General features: G+C 36.2%; 2 protein-coding genes across 2 annotated transcripts in view; one reads left to right on the top strand and one right to left on the bottom strand.

The window, feature by feature from the left end:
- The first annotated feature begins 1,458 nt into the window (after nucleotides 1-1,458).
- Nucleotides 1,459-19,131, top strand: part of LOC106073765 (formin-binding protein 1-like) — a 33,137-nt gene continuing 15,464 nt past the window's right edge. The window contains exons 1-5 of the mRNA XM_013234411.2: nucleotides 1,459-1,624; nucleotides 7,092-7,207; nucleotides 17,557-17,607; nucleotides 17,706-17,853; nucleotides 18,298-18,360. Of these exons, the coding sequence (XP_013089865.1) occupies nucleotides 1,601-1,624; nucleotides 7,092-7,207; nucleotides 17,557-17,607; nucleotides 17,706-17,853; nucleotides 18,298-18,360 (402 nt within the window). The 5' untranslated portion in view covers nucleotides 1,459-1,600. The remainder of the gene's footprint in view (nucleotides 1,625-7,091; nucleotides 7,208-17,556; nucleotides 17,608-17,705; nucleotides 17,854-18,297; nucleotides 18,361-19,131) is intronic.
- LOC106073766 (frizzled-4-like) lies at nucleotides 10,464-13,134 on the bottom strand. Its single transcript, XM_013234412.2, has 3 exons — nucleotides 12,487-13,134; nucleotides 12,079-12,291; nucleotides 10,464-10,721 (listed from the first exon to the last, which is right to left on the bottom strand). The coding sequence occupies exons 1-3, from the start codon at nucleotides 13,084-13,086 to the stop codon at nucleotides 10,542-10,544; spliced, it is 993 nt and encodes a 330-aa protein (XP_013089866.2). The 5' UTR covers nucleotides 13,087-13,134; the 3' UTR covers nucleotides 10,464-10,541.

Genomic DNA, 19,131 nt, shown 5'->3' on the forward strand with positions numbered 1-19,131 from the left:
TACTCAGTCAGTGGAGATCCCAGCTTGTTTTGACAAATTGGCCGCTAAATGAAGAAATGAACGGCTTCTCTGAAAAGCGGATAGCGCTGTACTGGGTCATCTAAGCTCCTGGGTCTCGGCTGATTCATGGCCTCTCATATGGGCAAAGACTGGGCTAATGGCGCGGGCTGTTTCGGACGGTCTGATCTGCTCTCACGAGCTAGCCCGTTTCTAGGCAGAGGAATTCGTCGCAATAAATCTTACTCTCGATACAGCAAATGTAAAACAACGTGCGCCAACTCACTCCTGTCCAGCAGGAAACTAGTTTTTGCCCAACAGACCAGACTATGACGACTGTAAGAACGCCAGTTCTCTTGCTCCAAGGACAATACCCTGCATTTTGTGTGTGTGTAGCAATTACTCTCAAAAGCTTAGATCCTTCTTTCAGCCTCAGTGTTCAATATCCAACTTTCACAACTGTATAGGAGTACAGAAACCCTTATCTTCTTCTTCTTATCTTATATAATACAGACGTTACTTCAAAAAAGAAGATGATTACGTCCTACGCGTCATGCATTTAGTCATGCATATTAACCAATGACTTAAATTCTGCCAAGTCACTGGTTTTCCTGGCTAGCTCAGGCAACCCATTCCATGCTGTAATAGCACTAGGGAAGAATACAGTTTTAATTTTATTGTGAAGCTGATTTTACTCTACCAGATTTTCCAGTTTGGTCATGTAAGCTTAAATGGGTTCTTATCTCTTTTATTGATGCTCTGTCTCTTGTTATGTTTGAACCATATACACACACACACACATACATATATATATATGTGTGTGTGTGTGTGTGTGTGTCTATGATTTGACCCTAAGTATACATACATTGCACAATAGTACCTGCTCTGCCTGGTAAGATGTAGACCAGTATGCATTATTCATTGTTACAGACGTAGCTTCACAATTTGTATTTAAACTAACAGGCTTAGGACGTAAATTATTATTTTAAGGAACGCCTGTAATTTATACAATAACATTAGGCAACATTTAAATAAAAAAAAAAATAACAAAAGCAGCTATATTCGTAATACATTGTATTCAAGAATTTAAATTCATTTTTTTAAAAGGAACGACAACTTTATATATCTATTGTCATATTTAATAATGCAGTTGCATTTCTTGGTAGTGTCTTCTCTTTTTTTTTTTAAGACGTAAAATCACAAATACGGCCCTCATCTTTGTTACCAAAACTTTGTCGAAGATCTAGATTTTTTTAGATCTAATCTAGATCTTTGAGTTTCACTTACAGATCTCTTGCCAACAATAGGATTCTAAAAATTCTACTCTAATACTCTAAAAGTGTTAGATCTAGAATCTACTTAGCATAGCTTTGGCAGCGTAACTTTCTTTGATTCATATTCCTGCCTGGATTGCCAAAGTTTCTCGTATCTCAGCGAGAAGGAACGTGACTCATCCATACGCCATGTTAGATTGATCACCGGGAAGTAGGAGGAAGGTGAAGAGAGGAGAACGAGCAGTAGAATCTATATCACTAGATCTTGACTCTCTAGATCTAGATGGTTGTAAGGATATATTGAAAATAGCCACGGGTGATTTCTAGCCATGAGCTGGGGAACTGAATTATGGGTAAGTAGATACTAGACCCCTAGATCTAATTAACTATAGTATATAGAATATAGACTAGACATAGATCTAGATCTACGATCTAGATCTAGTAGTACTAGATTCTATGTAACTAAGTTAGTAACTAGAGTCTATATAAGTCATATTCACAGACAGTGACAGTGTATAGCAGTATTAGTATAGTCAAGTATAGTCTCTATAATTAGATCTATACTAGAGTAGAGTATAGTCTAGATAGAGTATAGTCACTATTGACACTATTATCACTATAGTGTGACTATAGACACTTCTTAGACAGTCACAGTACTGACCTGAGTATATACAAGTTATAGAGTATATAAATATTAATAGACTTAATAGAGCTAATCATGATCATCTTCTGATCTTAGAATCATCTACTTGTTACTACTTTCAAAGTGTCTTTACTATCTTAATCTAGATCTAGGTCTATATAAATAATAGTAATAATACAGTCTTATTATACTACTGCTACTAGGATCTAGTCAATCTTAGTCTTAGACTGTCTTAGACTTAGAGTGTTAGAGTCAGTCTAGAATAGAATTATAGATCTCTAGTATTATAATTTATATAAGTTAGTATTTAAGTATAATAGAGTTTCTATATCTAAATATCTCTAGACTCTAGAAGGTCTAGCTAGAGACTATCTCTACTAGATTCTTTCTATAGAAAAAAAGTATATAGATCTAGTAAAGATCTATCTAGTCTACTCAGTACTGGCTATTAACACATTACAGTTCATTACTAGATCTAGATTCTATAATCATACTATAATGTCATGTATGAGTTTAGTTACATACACACACTTGTCATATAATTATTATAATATAATGTCATATATAAATATATACTAGATACTATATTTAACTATATATATACATTGAATAGATCTAGACTCTAGATTCTAGTTTTGAAAGTATACACACTAGACTGTGACTAGAGTCACTAGAGTAGACTGATTAGATCTAGTATTCTAGAGTCTAGTATCTAGAAAAGATCTAGATCTAGATAGATCTCTATCTATTCTACACTATTCTACACTTACTAATACTGACTATAGATGACTGTATGTTTCTCTATCATCATTTAGTCTACATACTGTATTCACTGACTATACTGTCACAATACTGTGTATTTGATTGCCAGATTGGCCAGACTATTGTATGAATCTATTATCACTAATACTAAATCTAGAGTCTAAGTCTAGATATATATATATATATATATATATATATATATATATTGTTACGATTCTCTCTCCTAATCAGGCTTTCTGTAAACACTGCTAAACACAACACATCAACACATCAAGAACCTGCTTCACAATATCGGGTACTTTAATAATGAGTGAATAAGTAGGTAACAGCCAATACTAGACAATTGGCATCAAACACATCAACAACTAAAATGTCACTCTGTACATCACCGTACAAAACCCTACTGTCTCTCTTTCTGGACTTGTACATCAACACATGAGGACTCAACCAGGACCGACTTCATGGCTGACTAACAGTCCCGGTCTCGACGCTCTCCGGTCTTTAACTGCCGCTTTCTTCACACTATCTCTCGTACACGCAGGCTTTCGATCACATGACCATAACATTGGTCATATTTGCGTGTAATCGTGTAATCGTAGTACTGTCCCTTGTCCATGGCCCCGCTGACCTGAGTGATTCACGTGTGTCAGCTGAGCCTATAGTTAACACTTTTGCACCGCCAATAGGGTCATAACACCGCCCCCTTCTCATATTTGTCCGTCCCGGACAAAATCTATCACACGACATGGGCATTGGAGTTGAATCGATGCAGGAGGAGGTCTATCGGTGGGGGCGACAATATGCTTATAGTGCCATCTCGATGGAGCCATCTGCGTTGTATTCTGCGTATGTCTCTTTCTCCTTCTGCTCCAGTTGTCCTTCACCTGGTTGCACAGACGTCGTGGTCGCATCGCCGTGCACTTTGGACTCAGCAAACGTCGTCTTCTTCGGTCGCTCACAACTGAGGGCAGCCACTTAACACATGGGGAGGGATAGGATGTCAGGACTGGGGTCACCAAGATCGTTGGCCTATCAGGTTGTTTCATAGGGCTTTCAAGAGACGGGTTTTGGGAATGGGTATCAGGTCCACAGGAGGGGAAATAGTGGCACACATCATCTTCAGGATTGTCCGGAGGGCAAACTAGTGGAGCAAGTTGGCAGCACTCCACTTTCGAAGGACCCTCATCTTCAGCATCAGGCTCCAGTTCACTTACTTGACCATAACCAGGGCTTCTCACTATGGTCTCGTCAGCAGGACAAACGTCTGTTGGGTGCAGACCTTGCCGATGGGTTCCTTGGAGTTGGCGTTCTCCCTGCAAAGCTCGACACACAAAGTTCTTGCCAAACATCTGGGTGCAGCCATCAGGATTCGAGTTCCTCTCATCAGCACTGACAGATTGACAGATGTCTTTTATGTCCTCAGCTACAGGCTTGAGGTAAGACACAACGTTGTCTTGTTCTATCTGGCTGACGGAGGCACTCACGTCATGGACGTCTGTAGCAAAAGCGTTGGTTGAACTATTGGTCTCGGTCTCTTCTCTTGTTTCTTCATCTGTCTCTTTCACCGGGTCACAATTGATCACACTCTGAAAGCCAGCCAACATCTGCTCTTGAAAGGTGATCAAGAGCTCTACAATATCGGGTTTGAGTTCAAAGAGGTACGTGTTCGGGTCTTCCTCTTCATCCACCAGGGCTTGCCGGAGACGTTCTTTAAGAGTTTCGTTGTTCCTTTCGTAGTACTTCAGTCCTCGCCATTTCAGCTCTTGTTTCAGTTCTTTCAGATTCAGTTCATCTAGCAGTTTTACAGAAGCCATAGGAAATCCCACTTCTGACACCAGTGTTACGATTCTCTCTCCTAATCAGGCTTTCTGTAAACACTGCTAAACACAACACAACACATCAAGAACCTGACAACAAGAGCTTCACAATATCGGGTACTTTAATAATGAGTGAATAAGTAGGTAACAGCCAATACTAGACAATTGGCATCAAACACATCAACAACTAAAATGTCACTCTGTACATCACCGTACAAAACCCTACTGTCTCTCTTTCTGGACTTGTACATCAACACATGAGGACTCAACCAGGACCGACTTCATGGCTGACTAACAGTCCCGGTCTTGACGCTCTCCGGTCTTAAACTGCCGCTTTCCTACACACTATCTCTCGTACACGCAGGCTTTCAATCACATGACCATAACATTGGTCATATTTGCGTGTAATCGTAGTACTGTCCCTTGTCCATGGCCCCGCTGACCTGAGTGATTCACGTGTGTCAGCTGAGCCTATAGTTAACACTTTTGCACCGCCAATAGGGTCATAACAATATAATTATAATATAATATACTACTATACTGTCTATCAGTAGATATAGATCTATAATCTATATATATAATATATATATATTAGATATATATCATATATTCTACTATAGTTTTATAGATCACTGGATAACGAGTTTATTTAGTTGTGTATATATAATATTTTTTTCTAGGTCTAGCCAATACAGAGCTACAGCTATTCAATTGCGAAAAATCGCAGCAATTCAGCTTAACTTGTTCGATAAGGCAGCTTTTATATAATATTTATATTATAATACCATATTTTTGCGCATTAACACACATACATATATATATATATATATATATATATATATATATATATATATATATATATATATATAAAATATATATATATATATATATATATATATATATATATATATATATATATATATAACTTTAACCCTCACATGCATATACCCAACACAAATTACAAAATAAGAAAAACAAAAAAACAAAATCGTACAACCTGCCACATTGCACTGGAAATGATGGAGTCAAGATAACATATATGGTCAACAATTTCCAGTGGTTGGCCTTTAATGGTCATTTGAGGTGCAGTACTTGTTCTGAACTAGTATTTTGGTCTTACTTTAAATGTCATGCAGATAGTTTGTCATCCAGAGTCTGAAGCTGAGTAGCAGAGTCATCAACAGTATCTGCATTATCAGGGTACAGGAGTTTCCTGATTAGAACCTTTCTTGTTTTGTTTTTTTGTCCTCAATCTGGACACATTGAACAGTTTTACACAGGATCTTGTATCCAGAGAAATACATGTACACCTTTGTTGATGTCATTGTAAGCATAATTCAGTACGTAGGAGAAGAATAGACCAGAGTATGTCTGAGAATACATCCCTGCTTGACAATGCTGCTTATCTCAAAAGGTGCTTCTTTGGCTTCATTAAATTTCACTTTTTTTTCCTCATGAAAACACTCAATGAACTTAAGTATTTTGGGAGAGCATCCTATTTTGCTTACAACGAGCTTGAAAAGGCCACTTCTGCTGACCATGTCAAAGGCTTTAGGTAGATAAACAAATACCACATATAGGAATCTGTCTCTTGGATCTAGATTATACATTTTTATTAAGTTACTTAACATCCAGACTTAGACTCTAGACTTCTATACTGTCCTAGATCTAGAGGGTACTAGCACAAGCCGCCATTTTGGATCTTAAAACATGTTTGTCATCAGTAACCATTTCCTGTTAAGGTTTTACTGAAATGAGTCTTTAGAAGCATGTCATAGGAAAACAAGCTGCCTCTTAACTTTCTCTATCCATAATTATTTTCCATGTTTCAACTGAATTATCTAAATCAATTTTGCTCATATAGACTATTTCTCTACCACGTTTTTGTTTGTAATTAGTAAATGTTATATTTGGTATAGAATTAAAGGGGAATAAACACCCTTTTTAGATAAAACAAATTGAATGTATAAAACCAAAATGAAATTTTACTTTGGATAATGGAATTTAAAAATAAAAACTTAAAGACTGTACACATCTCTTGAGAAATTATACAAATTGAATCAAAAGTATTTTTTATGATAGTTTACTCATATTTTCACAAAACTTAATGTAATAAGATCAAGATAAAAGTTTGCATAAAATTATTTAATTTCTCTAAACAACACATACATCAAAAGAAAAATGAATGAAAACAAAACAATTATTTTATCCATTAGTTGTGATTAATTTATTTTGTTTTTATATATAGAATTATATATATAACATGCATGTCAAAGGCATTAGTATAACAATCACCAAGCTAAGCCTTGTGTAGAGGAATAATATTTCTTAGATGAGGGGTATGTTGAGGATTAGATGATAAGAATTGAAAGATAGGTAGAGTAAAATAAAAATTAAATGTTTGTGTAAAGATGGTATGTAATATTTTATGTTCATGTTAAGATTATATCAGAGACTATGTATATTAATTAATTCTAACGAAAACTTTGTATAGAATTTGTTAATTTACACTGTCTTAACACCATTTCGCAAATGATTTCCTTTCTAAAAATTATTTTTATTATCATTTTTATGACAAGTTTTGTCTTTTATTTCAAGGATCGTTGGGATGAAGTGAGTGTACATACCCAAAAGGGAATAGACTTCTGCGAAAAGTACATTCACTTTTTGAAAGAACGAAATGCTGTAGAGTTGGAATATGCTAGCAAACTCAAGTAAGTTTCTTAATTTATTATTCATCATGTATATACAGGGCCGAAGTTAAGGGAGGGCAGGTGGGGCTATTGTCTCAGGGATTCCACAAGAGAGGGAGCCTACACAATATTTTTTAAAAATCTGAATTTTGACAAGTCAGAAATTTTTTTTTTCCCAAATATTTTTTTACAGACAATAGTCTAATTCATTCGGTTGGCGACACTGTCATGGTTAGAAAGTATCTGCTTGTAGCGGATCATTATCATGAACAAACTCAAAAACATTTTTTTAAATAAAATATTCATAGTAGCATACATAGTAAATATTATTTAAAAAAATGAGATTAAATTTACAAACATTCTATTTCGTTATCTAGTATATATACATATATTGTAATAACTTAAAGGAGACAACTCAACAAACACAGATGTTTATTTACGGGACATCATAAATACTTTTTTTTTCTTCTTCTTGAAACTGTCAGGTAGAGTTGAGCCTTCGGCTCTTGGAACTCTAGGCCAGCAAAAGCGAACAAAAGCTCTCTCTCACCAGCCTTAATGACTATAACATAACTAGCGGGTGGGTCAGACTCATGGCAAGAGGCAACGTACACTAAGACCGCTGCCATTTTCCTTTTCTACACCAGGTTAACCGTGCGGGACACGCCATTTATGTAACGGCCCCTTGAGGAACAGCGCCTGGATTGTGACAAGGTTGTGGGAGCTTTTTTACAACTCCGCACAGTGCAATGAGGATGCTTTCGCACCCCCTTAGGCACCCCCACTGGAGTCTTGTTTTGCTACCCTTTAGCCTAATCGTTTCCTCCTATAATCGTTTCCACCCACATTATAAATACATAGAATGTCTGCCTTGAACACAGCATCTTCATAAGTTCAAGACTTGGGCGGAACTTTGTTCTCTTCTTCCTAATGTCAACATGTCTCAGTCTAATCTCTAATAGTGCGTACCTTCTGCACAATCTTAGATGGTGGTGTGCATGGCAAGGTTATAACATTGCCCCCTTCTTAGCGCTTTTTGTCCGGAAAAGAAAGAGTGCAGTGGAGTTTTCACAGTTCAGATGGAGGTCGATCATTGTGGGCCACAGATGGTAGGTAGCTTGTTCTCCACGAAACCATCTGCAGTTTTCCTCTGGTGCCGCTTTCTCCAGTTGACCTGTCTTTTCTTGAGACAATGTTGTGATAGTTACTTTGCTTAACATGACCGTTGTCGCTGACGCCAGCCACCTGATACATATAGAGTTTATGGCGGTCACTGTTGTAACTCTCAGGGCCGTTGTTCCAAGATGCATCGTTAGCCAACGCCTTTGATGGACGTCTTGTGAAGAATTCGTTGCCCCACAGAAAACCGGCATTGCAATTTGCTGGTAGCTCCTTTGCCATACATTCTGCAAGTATCTCTTCTACCACACTGTTAGCAGCGATCTCTTTTACCATGCAGTTTGCAGGTGTTTTCTCTGCCACAAATTTGCAGGTATCTTCTCTGCCAAACATTTGCAAGTATCTTCATTCGAGACGTCACCCATACAGTTCTTGTTACATGTCAGTGTGCAGTTATCAAGATTTGAGTTTCCCTTGAAGGTACTGGCAGATAGACAGAGATCTTTAAGGTCCATAGCAATAGTCATGTTTCTTGTCTTGAAAGACACATCCGCAAGACTTGCCCACAACACAGTCACAGACTCCAATCCCCAGCGCTTCCTTCTCCGCTGTTTATGCAGCCACAGTCCTGACCATGCAACTTCTTCACAGAGTCTACAGGCAACTGCACCTTCACCAACAAGTCTATTCCTCCTTTTGCTTGTGACACCATTTTATCAATTCGGTCTATTTGTCCTTCGACTTGCAATACACTTCCATCTACCTTGTTCCCCATACTGTTAATTTGTTCATGCATTGCATCATTATCTTCCTGAATATTGCCAAAGGAGCTCAACAATCTCCAGCGCAATTTCCAATAGGTAAGCTACCACCAAGTTTCAGGCATCAGTAGCAAAGTTCCTGCTTAAGCTCTTTAATTAAGAGTTTGTTGTTTCAAAGATCATCCTACCTCCTCTCGTTGAGTTGCCTATAAACCCACATCCAGACACCAATGTAATAACTTAAAGGAGACGACTCAACGATATGGATGTTTATTTACGGGACATCACAAATACATGAACAATGTCTGCTTTGAACACAGCATCTTCATAAGTTCTAGACTTGGGCAGTACTTCATTCTCTTCTTCCTAATGTCAACATCTTTTTCAGACTAATCTCTAATAGTACGTATCTTCTGCACCTTCTGCCATGCGCACCGCCATCCAAGATAGTGCAGAAGGTGCGCACTATTATTGACTAGACTAGGAAGGATGTTGACATTAGCGAGAACAATTTTCGCCGCCCAAGCAGATGTCCTTTGTGTTTTTCATGTCTCCATGTGAATAAACATCTATGTCTCGTAAAGTTGCCTCCCTTCAGTTATTACAATATATATACATATAACATGGTTTTAGATGAGTATTATTATTAATTTTTATTAAAACTTTTGAAAAAGTGTTGGGGCCTCCATAAAAAATCCTGTTCTTGGCCTCCACTGACTTCAATCTGGCAATGTGTATATTATATGTGGAAACATTTATTAAAATTAAGTATTAGGATTCCTTTTAAAGCTATTAAATATTCAGCAAGTTTGTTTTTTTTTAAATTTTGAATCTCTAGATAATATATTATATATATATATATATATATATATATATATATTTTACAGTTTATAAACATTATAGTGATGGAATTGTTTTTTTTTTTCTTTCGAAATTAGATCTTTATTAAATAAAAAAAAATCTAGGCATTGATGTCTTTTTAATTTCAAATGGAACATTCAGTTTCCCTAATAAAAGCACATTCATTGCATTTATTATGATATCTTTAACCTTAACATGAATGCTCTCTATAGATATACATTTCTATTGGTATAGAATTAATTTCAGTTCTGTAATATTCTGTCTGATTAAGCAACTGCTTTGTTGATATATTTTTTCCATTGATTTTTTCGAATTATTTTAGTGAACAATCTGCAATTTAAAAGCTCTCTCTATCTGGGGAACAAATGAGTTAAGTTTAAACAAGAAAGATTTCATGTTAATCAGTTGTATCAACTGACAATATGGACATGTTTGTATATATGGCTTGATTTCCTTCTGACATGTGTTTGTAAAACAATGAAACCTGAACTAAAAAAATCTAACTTTAGAAAAGTGAAACAAAAAAATACATGCTGTAAATTATTTAGTTTTTTTTTTATTGTAAAAAAATTTGTGTGTGTGTGACTGTCACTGCAGAACAATGTGCCCAACTTTTAGTTAGGTAGAGGCATTGTGCAAGTCATTCTGTCTCCATTGACCCCAGTGCTGGCATTAGTCCTGTGTTTGTAGTGGTACTCTAAAGATGTGGGGAATCTGTGGCAATGTAACTTGGCTGGCCAGGGCAGCCCACCTGTCAGTTTGTGGTACTCCTTGCTGCATTGATCATACACTTCCTGTAAACAAAGACAAACCTACTATTAGATTGTTTACATTCACATGACAGCGATTCTTTTAATTATTCATCCAAATAAACAGAGTGTGTTTATTTTAGTTGACATTTAATAGTAATACTCTGCTGTTAATTCCACCAAGCATTGCCATTTTGATGAAAAGTGGGAAACTAATTTGTTTCTACAAAAAATTGTTTTTTCTTGTACATGTGATTATCATAAATTGTGCCTTCATTTGTGTTATGTTGTGGAAGTGGCTATCAGATTTACATCTAAAGTAGAGCTGGAGCTGTAGTTTGAATACATTCTATTTAGGACTCAATATTTGTACACTCCTTCCCTGCTTGCTAGTGTTGTTTTTAAACATGCATTTCCCAGTTCTGTAGTCTTTAGTTGTATAAAAGGAAGTAGTGGCTGTTTTAGTTGACACCTGGCTTGGTGTCTGCCTTTAAGGTGGACTGGTCAGTATGCCATACGCCAGCCATGTATTATATTTTGGTCAGTGCGCAGCCAATGCAGCAAACAGATAATGTCAACAGTACAGACACTATCGGACAATGTGAACTCTGGCTTAGCAGAGGGATGGGAAAGTGGACCAAGTATCTTGTGCATCATGTCTGGAGGAGGAAGTCAAACAAATGTTGCTCATACACATTTCCTCAAGTCCAGGTTCCCCTAGATCTGAATCAAGTGAGCACTGTCACACTTGTTGAACTGCAACTCATTGGAAAGAATAGCTTGCTATGCAACGTCTTCATTCAGGTTTAACAAAATATAGGTTCTCTTGACACTCTTTGGATTCGATGTAATGTTGCTTTGTAAAATGGGGTTTTGTTTGATATGAGAATTGTGTTTTGCAATTAAAGTTTGATTAGAACTTAATGTCATTATCCACTCTATCTATTTATGGTATAACATAGTAAAATACCCATAGTGAAGTAGTGGCTGAGATGGAAATGTGTATCAAAGTTATTTATATTTCATGACAAAATTCTGTACTTTCATTTGATTTGTATGCTTTACTTGTTGATAGGATGACTGAAGCTTATCATACTGCCTGTAATGTTCACCCACTTGATTCAATAGTCTTGATAACACTTATGCTTTAGTTATGCTGTGTATTGTTATAAAAAATCTTTAAGTCTAAAGAAAGGCACAGCTCTGTGGGTCAACCATCAAGCGCAGTGTATAGAATTATTTCATTACGTAATGTTCCTTTTAGCTGTCATTTTGATTAATACAAAGTTAATACACTTCTCATGAAGTGAATCTTTTTTTTTTTTTAATGGAAATAAGGGATGGTAATTAGATCTGGTTATTGGTAAGTGTAGATATGTATTATTGCACTTAAAAGAAATACCTGACACATTTCACGGCATGGTACAACAAATGGTATTTTGTTGTCCACGTCTTGAAGCTCGTTGTTTGCGTTATTTGCTGAATGCGCCTTAGGACCTTCTATGCAGTAGGGCATATAGACCCCACACAGGAACAGTTTGAGGTTTTCCGAACACCTGGTGCTCAGAAGTGCTTGGTACTGTCTCATTTCTTTGGCTATTTCACTCTGATCTCCCTAAAGGTTAGCAAATACATTGTAGCATTAATAGTTGATGATTTTCATTTTGGTTTGATCAAAAATGAAGTGTAGGCAACAGCTTCTAATATAAGATAACACAATTTGGGAAAGACACGGGACTCATGTTTCTATAACAAGGAATAATCGTTGAATGAACAGCATGCATTAGACAACTAGCTGTACGTGACTTACTTGTAAGTAGGCGTTGGGTAAAGAACCGAAAGTAAAAGGTATTCCTTGGCACATTGGCAGGGTGTTCTTTTGGCACAGATTGTACTCCTTGTTCTGTTTCTTCTTGCCTTCTCGTTCTGGTTTAATGCAACGGTGAGAGTCTTTGGGCAGCAGTTTGCCGCACCGGAAATCTTTGCTCCACTTGAAGCTCTGCATGCGCATTTGTTTCTTGCACCTGACCTTGGCCTTCTTGCAGGTCTCTGCGCAAGGATAGTGTGGCTCCACGTTGTTGCCCACACACTTAGGAAGAAACAGCCCGCAGAGAAAATTTCTCAAATTATCGGAGCATCCGGCGTCGATGAAGGGCCACCAAGGCTGGAGGGCCCAGTAAACTTGGTCCTGGGTGGCGTGGCCGAATTTATTAGGTAGTTTCGTGGTGTTGTAGTTGACCAGGCCATTGCACATGGCCACTTGGATGGGCTCGCATGTGCCGTCGTAACTGGTTTCTAGAAGTCCGTTAGATGCTCGGTATTGACTAAAAAGAAAACAAGCAATAATCACACAATATATCGATAAATGGTCATGTTTATATTTATGGTTAGCACTTTGGCTTACATCCATGTTGTCTTGTTTCTTAAGACTGTGTGTCCAGCTAAAAGGTTTGTAAGGAGGGGGGAGTGTCATTGAGGAATTACACGGCGAACGCACTTGAAGCACTCAACCTATGACCTTTATACTTTGTAGACTGGTACAACCAAGTGACTTTCTTTCGTCTCCTCCCCCCCCCCCCCCCCCATTTTTTTTAAAATCACCAACCAAACTCATTTCAGAGAATGTTTTGATGGTCATGATCAGTTGACTCTATGGTGTTTGACTTGTAGATGTACACGATACATTGAAGTTTCCCTAACCCCATTAAGCCCCTCCCCATTTTTCGTGACATAACAAGACGCCTTCGGCAAGTCAGATGATGAAGTCAGTGATATATTGAAAAGGTAACATTTCGCAGGTCTTTGGCTTGATTGATATCTACACGTCTTAATAGCTGGACTTCCAACTCTTAGTTTATCAGCTAATTATCTTTGCTTAAACTTTAATCGACTAAGTAACTCTATTACTGTTACAAAAGTACATTATTGCTTTTAATTGTTTTAATACAAACATTATGACGTGTGGTTTTCTCTACAAAACCACTTTTTGCTAGTCGGACTCTTCAAGTGTGCCTCTAGGTAGCAGTGTAGTTTTATATAGCAACGTCCACAAGTGTACAACCTCTCACGTTTCTCACTCTCCATTTTGGTGGTTGTTCCAGGGAATTAAAATATTTACTAGGCCTCTACAAAATAGTGTATTTGGGGAGGGTGTGGATAGACGTTGGTGTGTTTATGCGTGACTTTGTGACGGCATTCTGCTACAGGCTAAAAAGGTGCTCCGATAGGATTTCACTGCAGCGTGTCACTGACACTAGCAAGCAGTTACTTGGCGTGTGCAGCTGTAAAGTGTAGTCACATTTGAGTGTTGATGGTAAACTTGTTGATAGCAGCTGGACACATTAGTGTCCTTGTGAGTTACTCAGACCCTTCATTCGTTGTAATTATCTGTGGGAAAAAAGGGGGGGGGGCGCTCAGAAAGCACTTATAAACTTGAGTAGCAGCGCTATGTACAATCAAGACTAATGAATGACATTCCTGCCCACTATCTGGCGATCGCAAGACGGACTTAAACATATCTTGATTTAGTTTATAGAGTTGTGCTCTTGAACGGAGAAAAGTATCTCCGGAATTATCAGATAGTCACTGCATTTGTTTTCAGCATACTATCGGAGAAGGGTAAGAGGTTGGCTGTTGACCACATTTGATAAGTGTCAACCCACTTCAAAGGAGCCACAGCGGTACAAAGAAATCAGAGCTGTTTTATGTTCCTAAGTGTGCGGGACTGTTCAACGGCCAGGTTGGCCTAATAGATGTCTGTTGTATTGAGACACGAGTGCTAAGATGACCTAGTTATTGAGCAAGAATTGTGTTGTACTCAAGTTTCATTGCGACGCTATCAAAGTAGGGAGAAAGGAGGAGGGGTTAGTTTTTTTTATTTTTTTTTATTTTTTATTTTTATGTTGCCATGAGTTGGGCAGAAAGTTAAACTTCATCTAAAAATGAGCGTAGTACCAAGCAAGCGCGCACACACACACACCATTTCCCATCAGTTCCTCGTTTTATGTAGGGGAAACTATCGTTGTTTTCCCTTGTTATTGTCGTCCTTAGTTGAAGAAGCTTATCATTTCCTGCAGGTACCGGTGTCAGTGGTAGGAAGGAAGTGAGTGAGTTAGAACACGTGAACTGCCGTGTCAACTGACTTAGTGGGAATGACTGAGTGTGCTTGTGGCTTGTGCCTCGGTGTCATGCTTGGTGTCACTAAGCAGCGCACTTAGGCCAGTTTACTTGTTAGATTTACCTGTTGTTGTTTTGTGTGTGTGTGTGTGTGTGTGTGTCAATGCTTTTGTTTGTTTCTGTTCATAAAGATGTTACAAATCGTTGACTTTCCAAGCTTTTAACTTGCGTCCATAAACTAACACTAGTTTTAGGGGGGGGGGGGGGGGAAAGAAAGGCTGGGATGGAGACGCTCTTTCCAACTGAAATAATTTCTAGAAATATTCTATTTAGTTTCTAGAAATATTCTGAAATATTCTTTTCTGTTTAGTTTCCTGATGTTGTTGCCATTGTTTAGGAATGATTGTCTGTTTGTAGTAAGGTGTAGGAGAAGGGGCTGAATTGTAAGATGTCTGTATGACTAGAGTAGAGTAGGAAGTAGACGTGGAAGAAGTTGGTACTAGATCTATACAGCTGGAGCACTTAGTGCTAGTTCTATTTTCTTGATGTTTGTATTCTATGGTTAACACTCAATTGAATTGGTCACATCTCAAAATTGTCTGAAGAACATCCAAGAGCAATGTAGTCATAGTGGTAGATGCAGCCAAATGTATAACCAAATTTCTTTTCTCTAAGTCTGTTGATACTATGATTGCATTGCTAAATTGAAGAAGAACTGCTTATGATAGGCAACAGTAACAATGTTTGTAATATGACATTTCTATAGATAAACCCTGTAGCATTTTATCATCCTCCGATCATATTTTCTCATGCTAAAGCTCATTTTGTGATATTTGAATTCTTAACAAGTACCAGCCTATAGGTGTGAGCTCTTATGTAGCAGTGTTTGAATACTAGACCTGCATAAACATCTTTAAATATAGCACAACAGTTGCTCCCCTCTCCCACTACTTTTTCATTACTAAGTGAAGTAATTATTGGCTTTATGTTGTGTCACTTCATCTAAACTTGTGAAGTTTGTATAGTATATAGTCTACACTCACTTCTTATTAGTCATAGTCTGACCCAGAACATATTGTTTTGTTGTGACAGCCTCCCCTAGTTTATTTACTCACTATGTTGCTTGTACTATATGTGTCTAATTGCTTTTCTGGGTTAATCATCCAAATAAGTACTGCCCTCTATATCTGACCTCAGTGCAATGTGTTGCAGCTGTGTGTTTGGTCAAACTCTAATCACATCTTAACAGCTAGAAAGTCCAGCTAAGTGGTGCTATGTGCTGGCTAGGAGGCTGTGTTCTTATTTAGGCTATGAGGTGGACTTTGCACCAAATTTTAGGAACTATTTTTACTAGTGGTGAAAGTAAATCACTGGGAAATTAAATGATTATGCTCAACCAAAACCAAAATAAAAAAGGAAATTTAAAGTTAAATCTATCCAATTGATAGCTGGGCAACATTCACTTGCCTAAATCAAATTTCTTTCATGTGGGGTAGACTGATCTAAAAAGAAAGAAAAGATCCACTTCTCCACATGCCCGCCCCAACTGCCACACACACAGACAAGTTAAATAAAACTTCCCTAATGCATACAAATGTTTTGTACAAGTTTCATGTTAATCTAATTGCTAAACAAAAATCCTGTTGTTTTTTTTTTAGTTTGAATTTTACTTGTACTTACAACATTAGCCTTGACCTTTAATATATTGGTTTTCATGTTCATGTCATTATCTGATCATAGTTTATGCAGATTCAAATGAAGCTACTCAAATAGTCTCATTTTTAGAATGTGCCTTACATAGGCCATACAAAGGCAAAAGTAGACTGCTGTTCCTTTTGTCTGCTGTCTTTTGATTTTAATTCATAGTTTTACAATGAATCATTCTGCATTTTTGGCTGATTCTAAATTAGGAAAAAATAAAATATAATGTATTTCCTTGAATCTCAAAGCTGAATACTGGTAACAAATTAAAATGAAACAATTTAGGAAATAAAGCAAATTTACCTTAGAAGAAAACTTAGAGTAAAAAAGAAAAGTAGCACATAATTTTTCTTATCTACATTAAGCCACATTAATATTTTTTGTCCGTACTAATTTAATATAAAAAAAATATTCTAAAAATAAATAAAAAAATGATTAAGTGTGCTTTATTGATCCTTGTTGGAAATTTGTTGTGACTACACTGACTCTTTTTTTTCAATAAAGACAACCATATGTTCATTGAACTCTACACAATCTTCTTGATCTTTTTCACATTCCCTAGTTAATGAGTAACATTCATATAAACATGTACAAAAACGCAAGAAAGGTCTTTACAGACACATAGATTCAGTAATGAATAAAAGTTCAAAGACGGAAAAATAAAAAGATTTGCTGCTGCAGGGGTGAACAAATGTACAGAAAATACAATATAAGAATACATATCAGAAACCCTGCAGGACGAAAATAAAATATATATCTTTAAAATATAAGATGTTTGGACCACTGTCACCACAAGTTCTGTCCTTCTTCAGCTACAAACAACAAACAAATTAACTCATACACACAAACACAAATATACAATGCACTAAAAATACAAGAAATGACTTTAGAGAAAGTCATTTTTCATCTTTTTTATCAGCAAAACCTCAAAACTGAACTAACATCTAACTACTACTAATTGCATAGTAACACTTTTACTATAAAAACAGGAAAACATTTGAATGTTGATGTATACAGTCATACATTCTTGAAGTCTGTACTTTCTTTTTACTTTCCTCTACAGGAGGCTGGTCAAAAATTTTCAGCCCAAGAAAAAGGAAGAGGATGAATTTTCGTAAGTAAATTATTTCCAGCGTTAGTTGAAAACATTCTTAGCCAGACCGCATTTTGTAAGTGAACTAGTGAGATCCAATTGTATAATTTTGTGAACAGATATACCTGGTCCAAAGCTTTCGTGGACATGCTGAAAGAAGTCTTTGATATGGCAAGTCAGCATGAAGTAGTGGCAGAGAACCTCCAAGCATCAGTTAGTAAAAATTTGGTTGATTTGACACTAGAGCTCAAGACTGATAGGAAGAAGGTAACTAGTTTAAACAAAATGATTCTGAACACATTGAGTTCATTAATGCTAAAAATTCACATGATATAAGAAGATTGTCATATCAATTCTAAATGATACAGTATCAAATGTTTGTTCTAAATCCTATTTAAACTGATTCTTTCCTTGAAATTTCTAACTCCTAAGTTTGTTTTCTTGTGTTGAACTTATTACACAATTGTTTCTATTTATTAATAATGTATTCATGAAGTTCACTTTGAATATTTATTGAAATAATGCATTAACAAAAATAGTTTATTATTTTATTATTTGTATTTTTAAATTGAGTTAGCTTGACCAGCATAGCCATGTGAAATTCTTCAATTCTTCTTAACCTCCAGACATTAATACTTTATTGTTCCATTATAAAATTATACAATTTTTTGTTACATCACCTTGTAAAAAAAAATAATTTCTTTTATGCAGTATCTGCAAGAAGGCGCAAGACTTCAAGAAAATTTGCGACAATCATTACAGACTTTGGAAAAGGTATTAATTTAGATCTTTTAATTTTAAACTAATATATTTATTATATATTAATTTTCAATCTCTGTCCCTGGACTACATTTTATAGACCGTTGACCACAAGGTTAATTTGTTCAGTGCTTCCTTCCTTTGAATCTTTTAAAGGGCATTTTATCTCTTAAAACAAAAGATGGAGAAAAAAACATTTGGAAAAAGTGTGTGTTTGGAGGGAGACTTTCAAACTTTGATTGATATAGAAATAAATTTTTAAAAGTACATTTGAACACAAAATTCTGTCATGTTTTCTTTTTAGTAGTCTAAAGTAATTATTGAAAATGATTTCAATATAACATTAATGTTAATTAAAATGATTACCTCTCATTGCTTGTGTGCTACAGCAGAGTGTTACTTGTGCTGCCTTATAGATAGATCATTTGCATCAAAATACATTGGAATGTTTGGAAGAAAAGAAAAAATAAATACATTATTTTTCAATAACACATATCATTGTCCATTTTGTTCAAACCCTACTGTTTTCAGAACAGAATGTTAAATAACAAAGTCTTTCATTGATAGTAATTCTTTCCTATTTCAAGACTTAAGTTTAGAGCCGATACTTTTCTGTTTCTTTTGATTGTAACACCACATTTCTATAATTAAATGGTAATGGACATTGGCTAATTATAACATGCACATACTGTTCACATCATGTTCAGTCTCATGAATGTATGACATAGCAAGAAATATATCTTTTTAGAGTTAATAAAAATTTCATTGTTTTGTTACTGGATAATT

The sequence above is a fragment of the Biomphalaria glabrata genome, chromosome 9, assembly GCF_947242115.1.
Source record: "Biomphalaria glabrata chromosome 9, xgBioGlab47.1, whole genome shotgun sequence".
Taxonomy (NCBI): Eukaryota; Metazoa; Mollusca; class Gastropoda; family Planorbidae; genus Biomphalaria; species Biomphalaria glabrata.